This window comes from Dermacentor albipictus, chromosome 1 (genome assembly GCF_038994185.2).
Source record: "Dermacentor albipictus isolate Rhodes 1998 colony chromosome 1, USDA_Dalb.pri_finalv2, whole genome shotgun sequence".
Classification (NCBI taxonomy): domain Eukaryota; kingdom Metazoa; phylum Arthropoda; class Arachnida; order Ixodida; family Ixodidae; genus Dermacentor; species Dermacentor albipictus.
The window spans coordinates 116,796,839-116,818,177 of NC_091821.1; the positions used below are offsets into that span (position 1 = coordinate 116,796,839).

General features: G+C 47.5%; 1 protein-coding gene across 1 annotated transcript in view; it reads right to left on the reverse strand.

Moving 5' to 3' along the window:
• The window catches only part of LOC135907860 (N-acetylated-alpha-linked acidic dipeptidase 2-like), a 69,548-nt gene that overhangs the window by 22,354 nt on the left and 25,855 nt on the right, over positions 1-21,339 (reverse strand). Inside the window, exons 4-8 of the mRNA XM_065439614.1 lie at positions 20,732-20,888; positions 19,400-19,525; positions 12,079-12,397; positions 5,497-5,596; positions 1,734-1,817 (exon numbers count right to left, since the gene is read on the reverse strand). Coding sequence (XP_065295686.1) covers positions 1,734-1,817; positions 5,497-5,596; positions 12,079-12,397; positions 19,400-19,525; positions 20,732-20,888 — 786 coding nt within the window. The remainder of the gene's footprint in view (positions 1-1,733; positions 1,818-5,496; positions 5,597-12,078; positions 12,398-19,399; positions 19,526-20,731; positions 20,889-21,339) is intronic.

The following is a 21,339-nucleotide window of genomic DNA, read 5'->3' on the forward strand; positions in this document are numbered from 1 at the left end:
TATGTTAAACACCCAGTGTCTGAGTATCTTTTCGCCGCTCCTGTTCACGGCTCTGTGGCTCCATGCATTCCTATGTGGGGAATAACTAACGCCCTGTGTTGCATGTTGGTAAGTTACAGCTCACCGCTGTGTAAGGTTATCCTCGTACGTTAAGAACTAAATTATGGGGTTTTACGCGCCAAAACCACAATCTGATCATGAGGGACGCCGTAGTGGGGAACTCTGGAAATTTGGACCACCAGGGGTTCTTTAACGTGCACCTAAATTTATAAGTATACGTCTTTTTTTTCTTAATCCTCATATGTCTACCACCACTACAGGACGTCTAAATCGACAAAGGTAATCTAAAGAACGTTCTTTTTTTCCTTTTTTATTGTTATAAACTCTGCTATATTATGTGGCATAGTTACACAGGGTGTTTTCTTTCTTTTTTAGCTGCACCAAATTTTTAAAAATTGCCCGTGGCTGTTAGCATAATTCTAACTCTTCATCTAAATTACTCGATAAGGCCGACATTACTTCTACGAGAAATAAAACATGCTTAATTGAATAATTAACATAGTTACATTAATTTACATTCTGCTTAATTACCTTATACGGCACATGTTTCAATATACGAATTTAAGCCGCCGAGTTAACAAGGCATACCACTTGGAAAGTGGATATGCCTTGCGCCCGCCATTACACATTTGTATTTCTGGAATGGCAGGGCGAGCCCTTCGCATCGCAAAGCTCGACACATCACCATCATCATCAGCCTGGCTACGCCCACTGCAGGGCAAAGGCCTCTCCCATACTTCTCCAACTACCCCGGTCATGCGCTAATTGTGGCCGTGTTGTCCCTGCAAACTTCTTAATCTCATCCGCCCCCCTAACTTTCTGCAGCCTCCTGCTACACATCCCTTCTCTTTGGAATCCAGTCCGTAACCCTTAATGACCACCGGTTATCTCCCCTCCTCATTAAATGCCCTGCCCATGCCCATTTCTTTTTCTTGACTTCAACTACGACGTCACTAACTCGCGTTTGTTCCGTCACCCAATCTGCTCTCTTCTTATCCCCCTTAATGTTACACCCATCATTCTTCTTTCCATAGCTCGGTGCGTCATCCTGAATTTAAGTAGAACCCTTTTCGTGAGTCTCCAGGTTTCTGCCCCGTATAGGCGAGTGCTTGTAAGACACAGCTGTTATATACTTTTCTCTCGAGGGATAATGGCAACCTGCTGTTCATGATCTGAGAATGCCTGCCAAACGCACCCCAGCCCATTCTTATTCTTCTGATTATTTCAGTCTCATGATCCGGATCCGCGGTCACTACACGGTATAACGTTCAAATCAAATTACACGGTATAACGTTCCGTAGCTGCACAAAGTGTACGAGGCACCCCATAGTGAGGGGTTCCGGATTTAGTGGATAGTGGATAGCGTCTGGGGATCTTTAACGTCCACCTATAACAGAGCGTACACGAGCGTTTCTGCCATCCGACCTCGTCAAAATGCAGTCGCCGAGGCTGGGAATCGCACCCGCCATCTCGTGCTCAGCAGCGGATAGCGAATATGAGCCACCGCGGCGTGTAAAATTCATATGCTTTAAGGTGCCAATCCATATGCCAAAATGAATGCAGGTTGGTCGGTCAGACTGGAAAACATGAACGTACAATATTTCGGGGATTATTTTGGAAGACAAAAAAAAAGAAAATGCCGAAAGGAGAGAAATGACACGGAGTACGCTTACTTTCCCGAGCTGATGTCTCCCAGATGACACGCCACGCCGAAATCTGGCACCCACTTTTCTGGACACTCTTTTCCTTGCAGTCGCCTGAACCATAGAAAAGCAGTTAACAAAAAAGAAAGAAAAGGTTCCAATCAAAAACGAAGCAATGACAAAGATAATGAAGGGCAAAAGAAAATCAAGAAGAGCAGTAAGAGATCGTGTGCGAACGCAAACAAATGAAAAAAAAAAGGCGGCTATAAAGTCAGCGGGACTACATAGCCGAAGTACGACCTTGGTGATCAAGAAACTCCACATCGTTCTATTTAGCCCCCTTATAGCCTCAGGTACATGTCTATGAGATAGTGATTGAGAGTATAGTTTACATATAGCTGGTGAAGAGCCCGCTGAAGAGGTCTCACAACTAGCGTCTGGCATCTGGTCGCACGCAGCGGCCCATAGCTTCCGGCTGGCTGCACGGTGACGTCATCGGCATTCGATGCCCGGGTAAATGAGTTTGCGGGGTGTTATAGTGAGAACTCAGTAGGGCCCATGCAGGCCGAATAGGTTCCCTTGCTTATAGGTCCGCAATAAAACGCGACAGGAACGAAAGCGCGCAGCTTTTTTTGTCAAAAACAGACTACGCCCTTTTCCTTCATTATTTGCCACAATTTCCAGCTTTTCCTGCCAATTTCCAATACGGTTGGACGCGGAACCGTAGTGTGCGCGTAGACCGCAATCATTAAGTGGTGTCTCGTGGCAAAAATGGCGTAGACTGTTCGTAATTACGTGCACCGCAGCATAAACGAAATTAGAAGATTGCACTAGTACATCGATAGACGCATCTATTATGAAGTGTAGTTATTCGCGAAAACGCTACATGACAAAAGGCATCGACGCACATCTATAAGAGTCAAGTCGCTGCCGCGTCACCTTGTGTTTTAGGAGCTCGAAGCACGACGAGGAACTTGACGAGAACTTGACCTGCTTCATGTACAATCAGTGTTTTCTTTTTTCACTTTGACCACATTAGAAAAGAAAAAGAAAGCCCACAAAATTTATTCAAATCGCGTCGCTACAGATTCACTATCTACCATAGCGGACATCGTTTGTGGGAGAAAACTCAAAGCGATCCATTCACTAATTAAACGAATTATATTATTTACTTCTGTGTTACAAACTTTACGGCACACGTTTATATTGTACAGTTTAAAGGAATGATCATAAATGTCTACTTCCGCGTTCCAACATTTCAAAACGGCCATGTAAACCGAAATGATTAGCCTCAAGTTATTCGTTGAATTTACCCGATTACGCACACATGAAGCCCTGCGAAGCGCGGCTCGCGCTCCAACCCTCCCGTGACGTAGCAGGGCTGCGCAAAAAAAAAAAAAATGAATCTGGGCTATACGGCGCGGTAAGGAGAAGGCCCTGCTGCTCAAGTGACTACGCATCCGAATGGAGAGTTGTGCACAGCGTGTCCACTCGAAAGAAGGTCGCGGGAAGTGGGAAGTGCGACGGCTGCCTCATTTAACGCCACCCTGCTAAATCACCGGAAGGTTGCACTGTGAGCGACACTTGGCTGTGGTGCGTGTGTGCAATTTCGTGCTATAAATGAGAAATCATGTCGGGGTTGGAAAATAACCAGAGGTAGGTGGGCCGGTTGGCTTTGGGGGCCCACGGTGAAGCCACAAATGAGGCAGCCCATGAGGACATGTGGGTTGGGCTTCTTTCGAAGTCGGAGAAGCGCAGAGAAAATTAGTTTTGATGGAATACTCGGGAACGCGGGTGAATATAAATGGGCGGCTAAAGTGCAACAAGTATCTGTACTTGAAAAGCGTGGACACAGAATGGAGGAAGGTGTCAAGAAAGTTCGCGACCACGTACAGGGTAAATGAAAGCGTGACAACCAGGACTCATCAGACAGAAAGTGACAGAAAGAGAGACAATGAATTGGATGCAAAAAATCGAAACAAAAAAGGCCACGGAGGTTTACAAAAACGACAAGAAGTATCAGGAGGAAAAATCAGTATGATAACGCAAAGGGGAGTGCCTTCCTATTTTAGGCCCGAGCTGGCTGCCTGAGAACAAAAACATACCGGAGCAAATATGCGCCACAGGATGGGGCATGTGTGTGCTGACACACACACACACACACACACACACACACACACACACACACACACACACACACGCACACACTCATATATATATATATATATATATATATATATATATATATATATATATATATATATATATATATATATATATATATATATATATATATATATATAGTAGAGAGAGAGAGAGAGAGAAAGAGAAGAAAAAAAGCCCGGAAACAACTTGGCACATCCTATTGGAATGCCATGACATTGACCCAGTGAGACCCTTAGGGAGTGTTCAACTTCCAGAAGCATTGAGATTAAAAGAAGATGGAAAGATTAACTGGCCAGCAGTCAAGATAAGAGACGATTAGAGTATATAGGTTTTAGATATAAAATTAAGATCGAGATAAATTGGCAGCAGGCTAGTGTTACGTTTCGCCTACGACGCGCGGTAAAGCCAGCTCGGATGCAACGTACGCCGGAGCTTCGTTCCAAGCGGCGGACATTTTGGCCCGTTCGGAGCGGCCGCGAGCGCGCCCCGCCGAGCGCGTCCCGGCATGTTCAGTGCCACGTGTCTTTGTGTGTGCGTGTGTGTGTGTGTGCCCACGCTTGTCAAAGCGCGGCAGCCGGGGAGAGGAGCTCCCCCAGTGTGAAGCGAGGAGGTCTGACCGGCGCCGGCCCGTCTGATGCGTCACCTCCTTGTTCCAACGTGTCTCTCAGTCCGTCCGTCGCTGCCGTCACGGGGTGTCATCTCGTGACCTTCCCTCTTGCTCTCAACTCCGAGAGTATAAGAGCAGCTGCCCCCGGACGCCAGGAGAGAGGCTCCGATTTCTGCTGTTGAGTAACGTGCTCTCCCGTCTCTCTACTTCGGTCGACCTGACCGCCCGCTCTTTGCGATGCTAGAATAAACAAGTTGTTCTGTTAGCAGTCGCCTCATGCTTTGCTGGGACCTTCGGATGATTCCAGTGTGCCCCAGGCCGCCAGGCCAACGCTACCCTTGGGGCTTGCGACCCATTTGCAACAACGGGTGTCAGCACTGAGGTTCCGACAGCTGGTGGCAGCGCTGAGATTCCAACAGCCGGTGCCATCAGTGAGGTTCAAACACTAGATAGCGATAGACGTAGTAAAACCTGATTAAATCAAGCAGTCTAGGAGACTACTAGTCCCCGCCTCGTTTCAAAGTGGATGCCAATAAACATAATAATTATCATCATCATGCGTAATCGGGTAAATTCAACGAATAATTCTAGGCAAATTATTTCGATTCACATGGCCGTTTTTCCATTCAACTTTCCTATATAAACGTGTGATGTAAATAATGTAATTAGTTAAATTAGTGAATGGATCGCTTTGAGTTTTCTTGCAAATGACACACGCACGCACGCTGTTCGAAGGAGTGTCCAGCTGCGGACGTAGCGTGCATTGATGTTCTGAAAGCGCACATGTACACTGAACGGACGCACTGTAACCGTGACTGAAATCTTCGAAGGAGAGTCGAGCTTCTATGTGATCCGTGGTGTGAATCCGACCTTAAGTGACGTTGCGTCCTGCATGGCGCCCTCTGCGACTTAGTTCCTATAAATTTCGAATAAGGTTATGTCTGAAATTGGCGGCGCTCGTCGCGTCTCCAAATATTTACGACTTAACCTCCCGCGTCGAGCAGTTTAATATCATCATACTTGAAGAGCTCCGCAGCGTCGATGGAGTTGATGGGTTGCACTGGGATCTTGGGCACCATGGTTTTATCGATCGGCTCCCTGCGCAGCTCGTGGAAGGTGTCTGCAAGGAGAGAGAAATGGCGAGTCATACACGCACTGGGATCACAGGCAGCCATTTAACCCGTTCTTAGGTCGTTAGGGGGGACACTTGACTATTCGCTGCTTGGAAAAACTACACAGAACGATGGACAAACTCGTTGGAACCCCAGCGAAAATGTGTGTTCCGATTATCCTGCGTTGGCCTTCACAGCAGCGTACGTGAACGATGACTATGCCATACAAACGCTCTTTCGAACCTTGTATGTGCGACGTCTTCTCAACAAAAACACAAAGGACCAGATGGCAGGCTATCGCTTTGCAAACGGATAACTTTCGGCACCATTATAGCTGGCCACGAATGCATTGAACTCAAACACACACACACACACACACACACACACACACACACGCACGCACGCACGCACAGGCACGCACAGGCACACACACACACGCACACACACACACATGTACACAAACATTAGTGTTTGCAGTGTTCAGCAAAGCATTCGTGCGGCCTAATTGTCAAGACAGTCTTCATTCGCGTGAGAGTGCTTGAGGAGCTCTCGAATGTAAGTTCTGTAATGATCTCAACTGAGAGCGCGTAACCGTGCCGTGATGCGCAGCGGCTTATACGAGTACAAAAAATTGGAGGACACTTAAGCTTCGCTTTCAAGAGTGGAACGCGCTAGCGTTATCGCACCCCGTTCGCACCGCCTACTCAAACGAACTACGCGAGCCAAACGTCGCGATGGGCACGGAGAGCCAGGCCGCGACGCGTCATGCAGGCGGGCGCGATCATGGGGTGAGTGGCGTGCCACGTGTCGGGGCAGCGCCGTACATTGCGACGAGGGGGTCTTCTGTGTTTGCCGCAAGATGGCTCTGCGTGTGCGCAGAGCGCAGAAGAAATGTAGCGGAAACGTACTTCGCTACTCGTGAAACTGCGACTTCTGTAATTTACATGGTCATAATTACCGATATACACCGCAGTATAATGTTCTACAGCACGTTTCTAAGGCAACACCGCATTCACTAGAGGCGATTCTGTCCCGCTTTGAACGATCGAACTCGTGGCTGAGTGGTAGCGTCTCCGTCTCACACTCCGGAGACCCTGGTTCGATTCCCACCAGCCCATCTTGCAAGATGACTTTTATTTATGAAGTGCCTTCTGGGATTTGTCGCTCATGGCCAACGGCGCGGACGCCGACGACACCGGCTTTTCTTCGACACGAGCTCCTTAACGCTGTCCCGTTAAAAATGAAAAAGATAGCGGAGCTTAGCGTCGGTTGTGTGATTTCCGATGATTAAGGAAGCAGCGGATAAACAGGCCTGGAGTGTGTCCTGATCCCGGTGACCAGAACCGGTAACGCACTCCCTCACCAGAGCATGATTGGCCACCCTGGTGCAGTACTTGGCCACAACCTCCTATATGAACGCAACAATCAAACCCCGGCCCTCAGTCTCCAGTAGCTGCGAAGCAACTGACCACGGCGGCGGTCAGACCTGCGACGCAGCAGAGGGTGCTAAGAATCCCTGGCTCCGGACAGGCCGCCATTGGAACATGAACCTGGCAACGTTTAACGCTAGAACATCATCTAGTGAGGCGAGTCTAGCAGTGCTATTGGAGGAATTAGAGGGCAGTGAATGGGATATCATAGGGCTCAGTGAAGTTAGGAGGCCACAAAAAGCCTATACAGTGCTAAAAAGCGGGCACGTCCTGTGCTACCGGGGCTTAACGGAGAAGCGAGAACTAGGAATCGGATTCCTGATTAATAAGAATATAGCTTACCAGGTAACATACAGGAATTCTATAGCATTAACGAGAGGGTGCCAGGTCTTGTTGTGAAACTTAATAAGAGGTACAAAATGAAGGTTGTACAGGTCTACGCCCCTACATCCAGTCATGATGAACAGGAAGTCGAAAGCTTCTATGAAGACGTGGAATCGGCGATGGGTAGAGTGAAAACTAAATACACTATACTAATGGGCGACTTTAATGCCAAGGTAGGCAAGAAGCAGGCTGGAGACAAGGCAGTGGGGGAATATGGCATGGCACTAGGAATATCAGGGGAGAGTTATTAGTAGAGTTTGCGGAACAGAATAATATGCGGATAATCAATATCTTCTTCCGCAAGCGGGATAGCCGAAAGTGGACGTGGAGGAGCCCGAACGGCGAGACTAGAAATGAAATAGACTTCATACTCTGCGCAAACCCTGGCATCATACAAGATGTAGACATGCTCGGCAAGGTACGCTGCAGTGACCATAGGATGGTAAGAACTCGAATTAGGCTAGACTTGAGGAGGGAACGGAAGAAACTGATACACAAGACGCCAATCAATGAGTTAGCGGTAAGAGGGAAACTAGAGGAATTCCGGATCAAGCTACAGAACAGGTATTCGGCTTTAACTCAGGAAGAGGACCTTAGTGTTGAAGCAATGAACGACATTCTCATGGGCAACATCAAGGAGTGCGCAATAGAAGTCGGTGGTAACGCCGTTACACAGGAAACCAGTAAGCTATCGCAGGAGACGAAAGATCTGGTAAAGAAACGCGCCAATGTATGAAAGCCTCTAACCATACAGCTCGAATAGAACTGGCGGAACTTTCGAAGTTAATCAACAAGCGTAAGACAGCTGACATAAGGAAGTATAATATGGATAGAATTGAACATGCTCTCAGGAACGGAGGAAGCCTAAAAGCAGTGAAGAAAAAGCTAGGAATTGGCAAGAATCGGATGTATGCGTTAAGAGACAAAGCCGGCAATATCATTACTAATATGGATGAGATAGTTCAAGTGGCTGAGGAGTTCTATAGAGATTTATACAGTACAGTGGCACCCTCGACGATAATGGAAGAGAGAATAGTCTAGAGGAATTCGAAATCTCACAGGTAACGCCGGAAGAAGTAAAGAAAGCCTTGGGAACTATGCAAATGGGGAAGGCAGCTGGGGAGGATCAGATAACAGCAGATTTGTTGAATGATGGTGGGCAGATTGTTGTAGAGAAACTGGCCACCCTGTATACGCAATGCCTCATGACTTCGAGCGTACCGGAATCTTGGAAAAACGCTAACATAATCCTAATCCATAAGAAAGGGGACGCCAAAGACTTGAAAAATTATAGACCGATCAGCTTACTGTCCGTTGCCTACAAAGTATTTACTAAGGTAATCGCAAATAGAATCAGGAACACCTTAGACTTTTGTCAACCAAAGGACCAGGCAGGATTTCCTAAAGGCTACTCAAAAATAGACCATATTCACACTATCAATCAGGTGATAGAAAAATGTGCAGAATATAACCAACCCTTATATATAGCTTTCATTGATTACGAGAAAGCGTTTGATTCAGTCGAAACCTCAGCAGTCATGGAGGCATTACGGAATCAGGGTGTAGATGAGCCATATGTAAAAATACTGGAAGATATCTATAGCGGCTCCACAGCCACCATAGTACTCCATAAAGAAAGCAACAAAATCCCCATAAAGAAAGGTGTCAGGCAGGGAGATACGATCTCTCCAATGCTATTCACAGCGTGTTTACAGGAGGTATTCAGAGACCTGGATTGGGAAGAATTAGGGATAAGAGTTAATGGAGAATACCTTAGTAACTTGTGATTCGCTGATGATATTGCCTTACTTAGTAACTCAGGGGACCAATTGCAATGCCTGCTCACTGACCTGGAGAGGCAAAGCAGAAAGGTAGTCAGCAGAAAATTAATCAGCAGAAAACTAAAGTGATGTTTAACAGTCTCGGAAGAGAACAGCAGCTTACGATAGGTAGCGAGGCACTGGAAGTGGTAAGGGAATACATCTACTTAGGGCAGGTAAGAAAGGGCTGGGGTGCGTTTGGCAGGCATTCTCATATCATGAACAGCAGGTTGCCATTATCCCCCAAAAGAAAAGTTTATAACAGCTGTGCCTTACCAGTACTCACGTACGGGGCAGAAACCTGGAGGCTTACGAAAAGGGTTCTACTTAAATTGAGGACGACACAACGAGCTATGGAAAGAAGAATGATAGGTGTAACGTTAAGGGATAAGAAAAGAGCTGATTGGGTGAGGGAACAAACGCGAGTTAATTATATCTTAGTTGAAATCAAGAAAAAGAAATGAGCATGGGCAGGACACGTAATGAGGAGGGAAGATAACCCGATGGTCATTAAGAATTACGGAATGGATTCCAAGGGAAGGGAAGCGTAGCAGAGGGCGGCAGGAAGTTGGGTGGGCGGATGAGATTAAGAAGTTTGCAGGGACAACATGGCCCCAATTAGTACATGACCGGGGTAGTTGGAGAAGTATGGGAGAGGCCTTTGCCCCGCAGAGGGCGTAACCAGGCTGATGATGATGAAGGAAGCAGCCGTTTCGCTGCAGCTGAGGGAGTCAATCCATCCCTGACGTCACAGCTGGTGCGCTCGACCCTCGCCACCTAAAGCTCATGCGGGATCTCTTCAAACGTTAATAGAGCTAACCAGAATGTTTATGCTGGTAAGCTCGCGAGTCATGTCCTAGCGAGCTTGGCCTCACGAGCCATGTCCGCCAGACCATGAAACTGCTAAGGACGAAATTCGGCTATATACGTGTCATAGGTTATTTCTTAGCAAGGTTTACGGGAAATCTGCAGAATGCTGATTTTCCAGCACAAATAAATGCTCTGAATTACGATGACATGTCGCAAAATTGGTATTAGAAACAATGGCAAAAATAATTTAGCAGCCATGAATATATGAATCTGGGGCGCTATAACGTAAAGCTATTCCAAACTTTTCTATTCGAATTCTGCAATCAGCCCTCCATGATTGGTCAAAAAATTTTCGGGCTTGTTCCGCCTGTTTCTCACGCGACGTCACGAAAACCGCGAAAACATCCCATCTGATATTATGTGTGCGTACTGATTATGCATGACTAGACCGAACGAAAGAAAAATAATTATTTCTCATTCGACGACTTATTCGCCATAATACTCTGACATTGGTCAAACTTTTTGAGGCTGCGCCCACTTCGCCTGTCTGTCACGCGCCGTCACAATACCGCGAAAACTTATAGTGTCAAAGTGATGTGTACGTTTAAATACCATGTAATATGCCGAACAAAATTTATTTCTGAATAGCCGGAGACTGCCCCGTTCTGAAAGGAATAGAAGATGGCTGCCCACCGATTGCTCTGGCACTAGCTACTGGGAGCGGCCGCGGAGCATGGATTTATTTTCGCATAACAAACATTTTTCCGTGGCGCTATAAAGTTATCGAGCCCTTTCGGCACGTATGCGATATCGCCCTGCCAACTCTTCTTTGCTGAGGATCCATTCTGGCGGCATTCCTAACGTTCCGTTGCACGCCGCCGCGATTTTCGACTATCCACCGCAAGCTAAGTAAGGGGAAGCGGATAAATCACAGACGCCGGCACCACCCTCTTCAGCTGGTTGTCTACTTTCACTGTTCTGGCTTGGGCCTCATCAAGTCCCTCTCCACTTGAGCGTGCTCCTCGCCTCTTTTCAGCCAAATCAATAAAGAAATCTGCTGAATGTAGGCAATGCTAGTTGGTTTGAAAGCAAGAAAAGTTACCTCCTATAAACCAGGAGCGCGTTTCAGTGTGCTTTTCAAACAACGCTGCGGGTTACCGCTCGATGCTTGCGTCGATGGTTACGTAAATTTGAATTCAGGAGATTGGAATAAAAACAGATTGGAATAGTTTTACGTTATAGGGCCCTTGAAGTGCAACTGAAGATGTTAGGCGCCCGTGAACGAATGCAAGCGTTCTGTGGAATTCCTTGTGGCTATGGGTGGCCACAGAATGCTACATAAGTACTAACGTTTCTTTCACCGTTCTTATTCTTTAATGCATTCATTGTTCAATCAGTGGTTTGCACGAATTTAAAAAAAATTGTTGGCCATTTGGTTGATAATTCGTCTTACACTGAAAATGAGGCACGGTTAAGCTGTACTATTTAGATGGCACTCACTTGTTTGCGTTCACCGCTGCTTTTGAGGTACATATAAGTGCCGCTTTCAGCAGTAAAATAAAGGCAGCCTCAGATTTACACGTGTGTCTTACTGCTTACTGTAATCAGCTGGCCAGCTGCAAATTTCTCGCGCTGGACGCGCCGCGCATGCAGGTGGCATGCGCAGCGCGTGCTAACTATAGTGTCGCACATGCCACGTGCAAGCGTGGTGGCCGGAGTGGCAATGATATGCGTCGTTGTCATCATCATTATCATCATCCTATATGCTTATGTCCACTGCAGGACAAAGGCCTCTCCCAGAGATCTCCAATTATCCCAGTCTTTCAAAGGTACGCGTAAGCTATTACGCATTGTTGGCTGCCGGCACAGGGGAGGCTGTGTCGCCGACTCTTCGATATATACATGCGTACGCAGTCGTCCGCGAACGCGCTTCTCGGGGCTACAGTGGCGCGTGCTTGCGAGCTGCGCAGAAGGCCACGCGGCCGCCAATGCGAGCGCCGAAAGACACGTCGCTTGTGCCGCGGCTACGAGGCAGAGACATCTCACAGCGGGACGCGAATCCGGGAGTGGCGGGGTCCCCGATGTCGTGCGGCATGCGCACGTTGGCGCGGCGGATGGCGCCGCCGGGCATCCACCAGGACTGCGGGAAGACGCTGTTTCCGCCGCCGCCCGAGATGTCGTGCGGGTCGCTGAAGAGGAGCACGGCGCGCGCGCCTTGCCTCTCGGCAGCGGCCACCGCCACCCCGGGGCTCTCGGTGGTGCTGTAGCGGCAGAGCAGCGCGCTGGCCCACACAGATCGACCGGTGGTCCTCGTGAGGTAGTCGAGGTCCTCCGGGAAGCACCGGTTGCCGTACATGACGGCATCCTGCACACCGGCAGCACGAGAATTCCCAAACTCGCCCCTCACGCCGCATCTCCTGTTTGCGACGCATCTCGTTTCACCGACCACTGTCTCTGATCATTAACTAAATGAGGGATTCGAGCCAAATGATTACTTTTGGCTGACAAAGATTCACTGCGCAGTGGCAAACACCAGAACTTGAGCGATAATTTGAACGATTGTTTAACAAATTTTTGCTAATTAAACATCTGATTACTAGTTTAGCGGGTATGTTGTATCGCAGTGCAGGGTCAGCCAAAACACAGAGCATAATCATTTGCTAGGAACTATGTGCCAATCATTTTTTGCAAATCAAGAGATCAAAATGCGCGGCGAAATACGTTAATATTCCACTCACCGCGTTTCCGCGTATAGTGGGAAAATGCAGTGCGTAAAAATGTAAACTGGAAGTCTGCTGCTTTTCACCGCGCATTATGAGAACGTATTTCTCGAGAGTGGTGCAAGGCACAATGCACTTGAATGAATTGGTCGCTGCAATCCCATCATCATCATCATCATCAGCCTGGTTGCGCCCACTGCAGGGCAAAGGCCTCTCCCATGCTTCTCCAACAACCCCGGTCATGTACTAATTGTGGCCATGCCGTCCCTGCAAACTTCTTAATCTCATCCGCCCACCTAACTTTCTGCCGCCCCCTGCTACGCTTCCCTTCCCTTGGGATCCAGTCCGTAACCCTTAATGACCATCGGTTATCTTCCCTCCTCATTACATGTCCTGCCATGTCCATTTCTTTTTCTTGATTTCAACTAAGATGTCATTAACTTGCGTTTGTTCCCTCACCCAATCTGCCCTTTTCTTATCCCTTAACGTTACACCTATCATTCTTCTTTCCATAGCTCGTTGTGTCGTCCTCAATTTGAGTAGAACCCTTTTCGTAAGCCTCCAGGTTTCTGCCCCGTAGGTGAGTACTGGTAAGACACAGCTATTAAATACTTTTCTCTTGAGGGATAATGGCAACCTGCTGTTCATGATTTGGGAATGCTTGCCAAACGCACCCCAGCCCATTCTTATTCTTCTGATTATTTCCGTCTCATGATCCGGATCCGCCGTCACTACCTGCCCTAAGTAGATGTATTCCCTTACGACTTCCAGTGCCTCGCTGCCTATTGTAAATTGCTGTTCTCTCCCGAGACTGTTAAGCATTACTTTAGTTTTCTGCAGATTAATTTTTAGACCCACTCTTCTGCTTTGCCTCTCCAGGTCAGTGAGCATGCATTGCAATTGGTCCCCTGAGTTACTAAGCAAGGCAATATCATCAGCGAATCGCAAGTTACTAAGGTATTCTCCATTAACTTTTATCCCCCATTCTTCCCAATCCAGGTCTCTGAATACCTCCTGTAAACACGCTGTGAATAGCATTGGAGATATCGCTGCAATCCCAAGGCTTCCCTTGTTCGACCGCTGTTGATCATGGTGGGTAACCAAAGCGCGCAGAGCTTTTATTAAAGCCTTAGGTGACTCGTTGCTATGGCTCATACATTCGTTAAAATCACTCGTACAACACACAGAACAGCATACGTTTCAGTACGGAACAAGCTCAAAAGAAGCATCCAAGCCATCAATAAAGCACTGCATACCCCCTTCGGAAGTACGCTACGGTAGGGGATGCTCAACAAGCGAGAAACGACGTGCGAAGCGGCGGGAGCAAGGCGTTCGACCGCGAGTGCGGCTTTCCCCCGCTGAGAGGATGCAACGTAAAGTCGAAGGTCGTTGGCGCGACTCTGAACCCGCTGTACGAGCGCGCGAATCCGCAGCTAAGCGTCGGAAACGAGCCGAAGAAGCCGAACAGCGAAAGCAGCCAGGGCGACGATGCAAGACGGCAACGTAGAGAGGAGGCCGAAGCTCGCCGACAACGCCTTGCCACACGTGTTCTTCACACTGCGGCTCGTTATGTCTTGCAAGAAGTCTGAGCCTTCCAATCGTATGACTTAATGCATTGCCAAGTGTGCAGCAGGCTTTCGCCTTCACGTGTTACAGGAGCGCATGCAGGAGCGTATCGTGCTGCCGAACTTTTTCAGTTGCCGCGGCTGGATTCCACCTATTTGCTTGTGCAAACTAGACCAGTTCACTCTAGCGCAAACTAAGTGCGAAGTTAGGGTGGCGCCCTCTCGCGAGTGACGTCACGGCCAGTTCGTCGCTCGCTCCGGCTCGCTCGGCTGCCGCGCGCGCTCGTTCACTTCGTGCATGCTTGCGGTATTGGTGGCTCGAGCTGTAATTATTGAAGGATATGTTGGCTTCTTTCTGCTACCATGCCGGAACCGCAATTTCTTCAAAAGCACGTGAGTCGAGATGATTTTCGGCTTGGATATGGCAAGCTATGTAGCGTTGAAGGGGCCTACTGCTTTCGCAATGCATATATGCTTCGTGTCTGTCCGTAAATTTTGCGTAAAAGAATGTTTGCAAATTCAACACGCACAGTTATGTATGATGCTCCGCTGAACACTTAAAATTCCCTTAGTAGTTAGCTATGAGAGAGATCGCATTTTACATGGAAGAAAAATCTTGATATATGGTGTCAACATTATAAATCAGTGTTAAGACACTGCCCAGCGAAGCTTTCATTATGATTCTCATTACTCTGGTGAGTTGTTCTAGTCAAATATGGCCACTTTACTAACGGCTAAAAGGAATAGTTAGGCGCACATTTTGTACGAAAACGTTTGCTGCTATACTTTCACCGTAACAGACACCCAGAAAACGCATTGCTCATGGCTGTTCACACGACGGCGCGTCATGTATAGTATGTATATGCCTCACAAATGCCATGACAGCAATCACCCGAAAGAAATGTTTCGGGATTAAGATGAAGAGCCAATCAATTGGCGCTATGTAGATCATGTCATAGTGGCTTTCATATAGTGACCCTTAGTAGCCTTTATTGAAAATATGGCATGTCTCCCACACAACAGAAGCAACCGACTGTCGTTATGGCGAGCGCATTGTTCTCAAAACCTATGAGTTCACTACAACTTCGAATTGAAACCATGATGCAGTTTTTCACCGCACCAATTGCAATGCCTAAAGTATACTCGAGGCATTTCAGCGGAGCCTAGGCTGCCTTGAAAATGAAAATTCAAGCACCTTCTGCCTCACCATGTCTCGATCCTGCGTTGTTTACTCATACAAATTGAGAACTATTCGCTTCCTCAGTACATAAAAGAGAACCTCGCATACCTGCCTCATAAGGAAGACACCACAAGTCTCGCATGAATTCACTTGATTTATGACTTCCACCAGGAAATATAATAATATCTTCAATATATCCCGTACTACTAATGAATGAGGCTTCGACTTATTTCTGGCTGAAGCCATACGGTCCAAACAGCATATTTCACTAAAAAGTTTGGACCGAGCAGCCTGTGTCATTTCGCCAAGCAGGGCGCTATAACGTAGAACTATTCTAAATTTTTCTATTCCAAGAGCCCTATAACGTAAAACTACTCCAATATGTTTTTATTCCAATCTCCTGACGTCAAATTTGCGTAACTACCGACGCAAGCACCGGGAAGTCACCCGCAGGGTTGTCTGAACAGACCAATCAAATGCTCTCCTCGTTCATAGGAGGTCACTTTTGTTTGCTTGAAAAACGAATAACATTGCCTACACTGAGCGGCTTGTCGTATCTAATTGGCTGACAAGAGGCGAGGAGAACGCTCAAGTGGAGAGGGATTCGATGGGGCAGAGCCAGTGCACTGAAAATCGATAACTGGATGAAGAGGGTGGTGCCGGCGTCTGCGATTGGACCGCTTTCCCTATACTTAGCTTGCGGTGGCTGGCCGAAAATCGCGGTGGCATGCAACGGAAGCTTAAGAATGACGCTAAAACGGATCCTCATCAAAGAACAGTTGGCGGAATGAGGTCGTAAACGTGCCGAAAGTGCTTGAAAACGTTAGACAGCCACGCAAGAAGTTTTAGTATACGCAAATAAACCCATGCTCTCCGGCAGGTGCGAGTAGCCATGCGCCTGAGCGATTGGCGGCAGCCATCTTTTATTCCTTTCGGAACGGGGCACCCTGCGGCTATTCAGAAGAAAATTGAGTTTTATTCGGCATATTAATGCATCTTTAATGCGTACACGTCACTTTGACGCGGTGAGTTTTCGCGGTTTTGTGACGTCGCGTGACAGGCAGGTGAAGTGGGTGCAGCCCCCAAAATTTTGGCCAATAGCCGGGGGCTAATGGCGAAAGTGCGTCGAATCAGAAATAACTGTTTTCTTTTTTTCGGTCAAATGATGCATAATCAGTGTGTACACATCATATAAGATGGGGCGGTATCGTGGTGTTCGTGACGTCGCGTGAGACAGGTGAAGAGGGGGTGGTCCAAAAAAGTTTTGACCAATCGCGGAGGACTGATAGCAGAATTGAAATGTAAAAGTTTGGAATAGTTTTACGTTACAGCGCCCCAATTCTGCAATGAGCCGTCCGCGATTAGTCAAAAACTTTTTGGACCAGCCCCCCTTCACCTGTCTGTCACGCGACGTCACGAAAACCGCGATAGCTCCCCATCTGCTATGACGTGTACACACTGATTATGCATGATTTGACCGCGCAAAAGAAAAACAGTTATTTCTGATTCGACACCTTTTCCCCATTAGCCCTCGGCTTTTGGTCAAAAGTTTTCGGGCTTCATCCACTTCACCTGCCTCACGCGACGTCACAAAACCGCAAAAACTCACCACGTCAAAGGGATGTGTTTATATGCCGAACAAAGCTCAATTTTCCTCTGAATAGCCACAGGCTGCCCCGTTCCGAAACGAATAAAAGATGGCTGCCGCCGATTGCTCAGGCACTGGCTATTCGCACCTGCTGGAGAGCATGGGTTTATTTGCGCGTAATAAAACTTTTTGCGTATCCGTGTAACGTTTTCGAGCACTTTCGGCACGCTTACGACCTCGTTCTGCCAACTCTTACAATCCGATTTAGCGTCATTCTTAAGCTTCCTTTGCATGCCGCCGCGATTGTCGACGAGCCACCGCAAGCTAAGTAAGGGAAAGCGGACCAATCGTAGACGCCGGCATCACCCTCTTCATCCGGTTATCGATTTTCAGTGCAGTGGCTCGGCCCCATCGAATCCCTCTCCACTTGAGCATGCTCCTCACCTCTTCTGAGCCAATTAGATAAGTCAAGCCGCTGAGTGTAGGCAATGTTATTCGTTTTTCAAGCAAACAAAAGTGACCTCCTACGAACGAGGATAGCGCTTGATTGGTCTGTTCAGACAACCCTGCGGGTGACCGCCCGATGCATTCCTCGGCGGTTACGCAAATTTGACGTCAGGGGATTGGAATAAAAACATATCGGAATAGTTTTACGTTATAGGGCCCCAGATTCGTCATATCTGTTGCTCAAGCAACAAGCATCAGTAAATTGCTCAAGTGAGTTGAACGTGTAGCATGGAAAGGCGAATAAATATTGGTACATTCTTTTCTGTATGCTGCAGATCACTGTAAGCCCCAATCAGCATTACTTCAAATTACCGCCACTTATATTTAACGGCCTAAATCTGAGCAGCAGTTAAAGAGGCAAGCGGTGCTGGTAGAATCTAAAGTGCAGTGTTAGTTAAGTCTTCCTGTTACTACCGAGCGTTTCTGTGAACAACTGCAAAAATTGGATATTATACAATCAACTGCTCGTCGTGAGCAAACATGCTTTAGTGGATTAAAATAAAAATAAATGTTGTAGAAGTCATAGATAGCCAGCGTATTGGGAGATGATTGTTGCATCACGGCAGGTACGGTATCCTAATTGGGTTATGTGCTATCTTTTTGCGTTTATGCTGTCATTATTCACGTGAGCTGCCGCTTCAAAATGTTGATCCGCGCGTGAAAAACCCGCAGTCGGCTGGTCTGAGCTCCTTCGGCTGGCACTGCAGCGTTAACATTGAGAAATATATTGTCCTCTAGAAAATATGCTCTTTTTACAAATTTTCGCGAACAATGACGTCGTAAAGATATATTTGAGCCGACCGTCATAAGCATATACAAGCACAGGGAACGAGAGCGAACAAACGGAAACTCTGCAGAAGGCGCCCGGTCACCGCCCGAACTGCACCCGACGACAGGCGCGAGTACTTGCCCTGACGTCACGCGAGCGGCGCTCGCAGCGCCCCTGTAGGTCGATCTCGGGGCTAATAATCGTGGCTAAGATTTCCTGTATACATCTGATGTTTTCGAAGAGTCGCGCAAAGGCAGAATGCTTCTATGGCGCGTTATGATCACATGCTGCAAGAAGTCGCCACTAACGCTTCTGCTGGAAAGTTTTTGTGAATTTTTCTGTAGTAATAAATATAAAGTTGCCGCGTTACCGATATGTTTCCATGGCAGCACAACCAAGTGCGCGCCGGCTAAATAAACCTCGTATGCGTATAGGTGTCACCTGGCAGGAGTGGTAACGCGGTAACGAGAGAGTAGTAATTATACTGGACTAATTGATCTTGATGGCGTTATTTATTGATTTCCAAACCTAATTTGATGTCGAAGTAGCTTTGGGAATCCATAAATATCGTCATTAATACAAAATTGGATGTTTCATTGTCTGTGCGTGTTTAGCACTCGGGATATAGACCCTTTTTGTCCACGCTGTGGCAGCAGTGCATTCATGGCCCCAGAAAACTTCCGGTCATGCATTTCTGACAGTCAAATTAGCCAAGAAAACGGCAGTATTTTGTCGCATAGTTTACTGTAGGCACATATTCTTCATGTGTTCAGATATAAAGAAAGTGCGCCATGCGTCGATCTCATTTATGGTCTTTTTTTTTTTTGCACTGGAGATGAATAAAATTCACTTGTCGAACATTCCAACTTCACAGCCAAACTGATGCCAGTTGGAGGGTTCTGTAAATTTATAGGCTATTGTAACTTATGTTGTCCCAGATGGCTTAACCGGAAGTCTTCCGGGAGCCTGTTTGTAAGTATAAAAAGGGTTCGTGCGCCTTGAAGCGGCAACAGGTGTCATGGCACGAGCGCGTCTTACCGTGTAGGTTCCAGACCTCCCGTAAGCGTTGTACGCCACCTGAGGCCCCCCGTTTGTCCCCAAGTGTGACGGCTCGCTATCAGAGAAGTCTATCACGATGTTGCCATCTTGATCGACAAACTGCACCTACAAGGCGGACGTGAATAAACAGTCAGCGTCGTCAGACGTCAGTGTTGTTCTACAAAAGAAGACTGGGAATCTAAAACTTGAAAACAGAGAGAGAGAGACAAGCAATAAAATGGCGTTAGTTTTCTTTCTCTTTAGCAAGATGAAGAGGAGAGCACAAACGTTCAGGCACTGCACCTTTCTACTAGATACCATCGTCCAAAACACCAACGAACATCTGCACAAGCATGTATGCCCAGTGCTGTACGCTTTTCGCAGCGTTTAATTAACACTTGGAAGATAGGGGTACCGGAACAATTTCAATTTGTGTGCTAGCCCCTAGCACCTACATGCGCTTTACGAAGAGATGCACAGCGGTAGCGCTGTCCCTTTCACAGGCGCATATATGTTGGTGCAGTGTAGCGCCTGAAACGAATAGGTGGTATTGGGTAAGTCTTCTAACGTGGTAGCCTAGTAATGGCTGGGATAACGTCATATTGCTACATAAAACGACCTGGCAGCGAAATGGCAAAGTGAGAACAATCTACGAAGGGGTAATTTGTAAGTTCAATAATTCTACAAGCTCAAGTGAGCCATTTTGCTCACGATCGGATCGAGGCAAATACGGTGCGAAATGCCGCACACACACAAACAACATGGGCGTCGAAGTGCAGGTGTTATTTGCATGTACTTTGACCTGTACAGGTGCGGACAAGAGCAATTGAAGCACATTAGAGCTGTGGTCGAACTGCACCCCAGTGCCCTCTAGCAGCCTTGCGGATATCAGTGGCATCATGCTAGCGATGTGCTCAGAGACAGATGCTGCGAACGACGCTACGATCCACGGGTAAAGAAACAGAGCGAGAGGTGTGAACCGGCCATGAGCGCCGGCCTGCGCTCATTCTGTATAGCTTCCGCCCGAGGCTGCTATACAGTGCACCTGTACCCTGACCAGTGGCGCAGCCAAACGGAGGAGGGGGGGGGGCACACCCTTCACGTGCCGCCCCCCCCCCGAAAGAAATTTCTGGCTACGCTGCAGACATCGACTAATAAATTATGACGGAAGACGAAGCTAGACTAGACGGAATTGAACTACACTTAACAAGATAACCGCTTGACGAGTGCGAAGGTCGTATCACGCTATGAGGTGCCACTAAGGCACTCCATTCAGTTACACATCCCGAATATATTTCTAATCAGCTGTAATTAACACGCTTGCGTGTTTACCTTGTTGTTATCAGACTGACTTGGATGAGACAGGCTGACAACGTAGGTAAATTTCTTCGTGTTATTGATCTTGTTGTCCTTCATAAATCTGTCGACGTAGTTGGCAACGGGAGACTCCGTTTCTGAGCCGGCGATGTATTTCAGGTTTGTTATTGTCCTGCATGAGGGGCAAGTGTACACCCAGTCACGTATACACGCAATATTAAAAAAGCCACAACGTATACCGGCGTCAGGATGCATGCTGTACGCGCAAAATTTTGGTCACCACATTGTGTATCGGTACAGCAAGATCGTCGCTAAATTTGTTACTGCACCGCATGAAACGTCGAGCACATCCACTTCGCGTGTATAGTATCACGCATCTCGCCGAGTGACACATGCTTGCCAAACGTATTACTGCCACCCCCGTTTATATCAGTCTACAGACGTCATATCTGGTCATATGAAAACGGCGATGTTACTGACCTCGTGTATTGAAATATCGGCGGCCTGACCCACTGCGGTCTCGGACCAACCGCATAGCGACAAGGACACGTAGCACCGAACTTAGGACATGACTGTGAATGGATTGCAACAGCGTCGACGACACGGCAACCCATGTTATACAT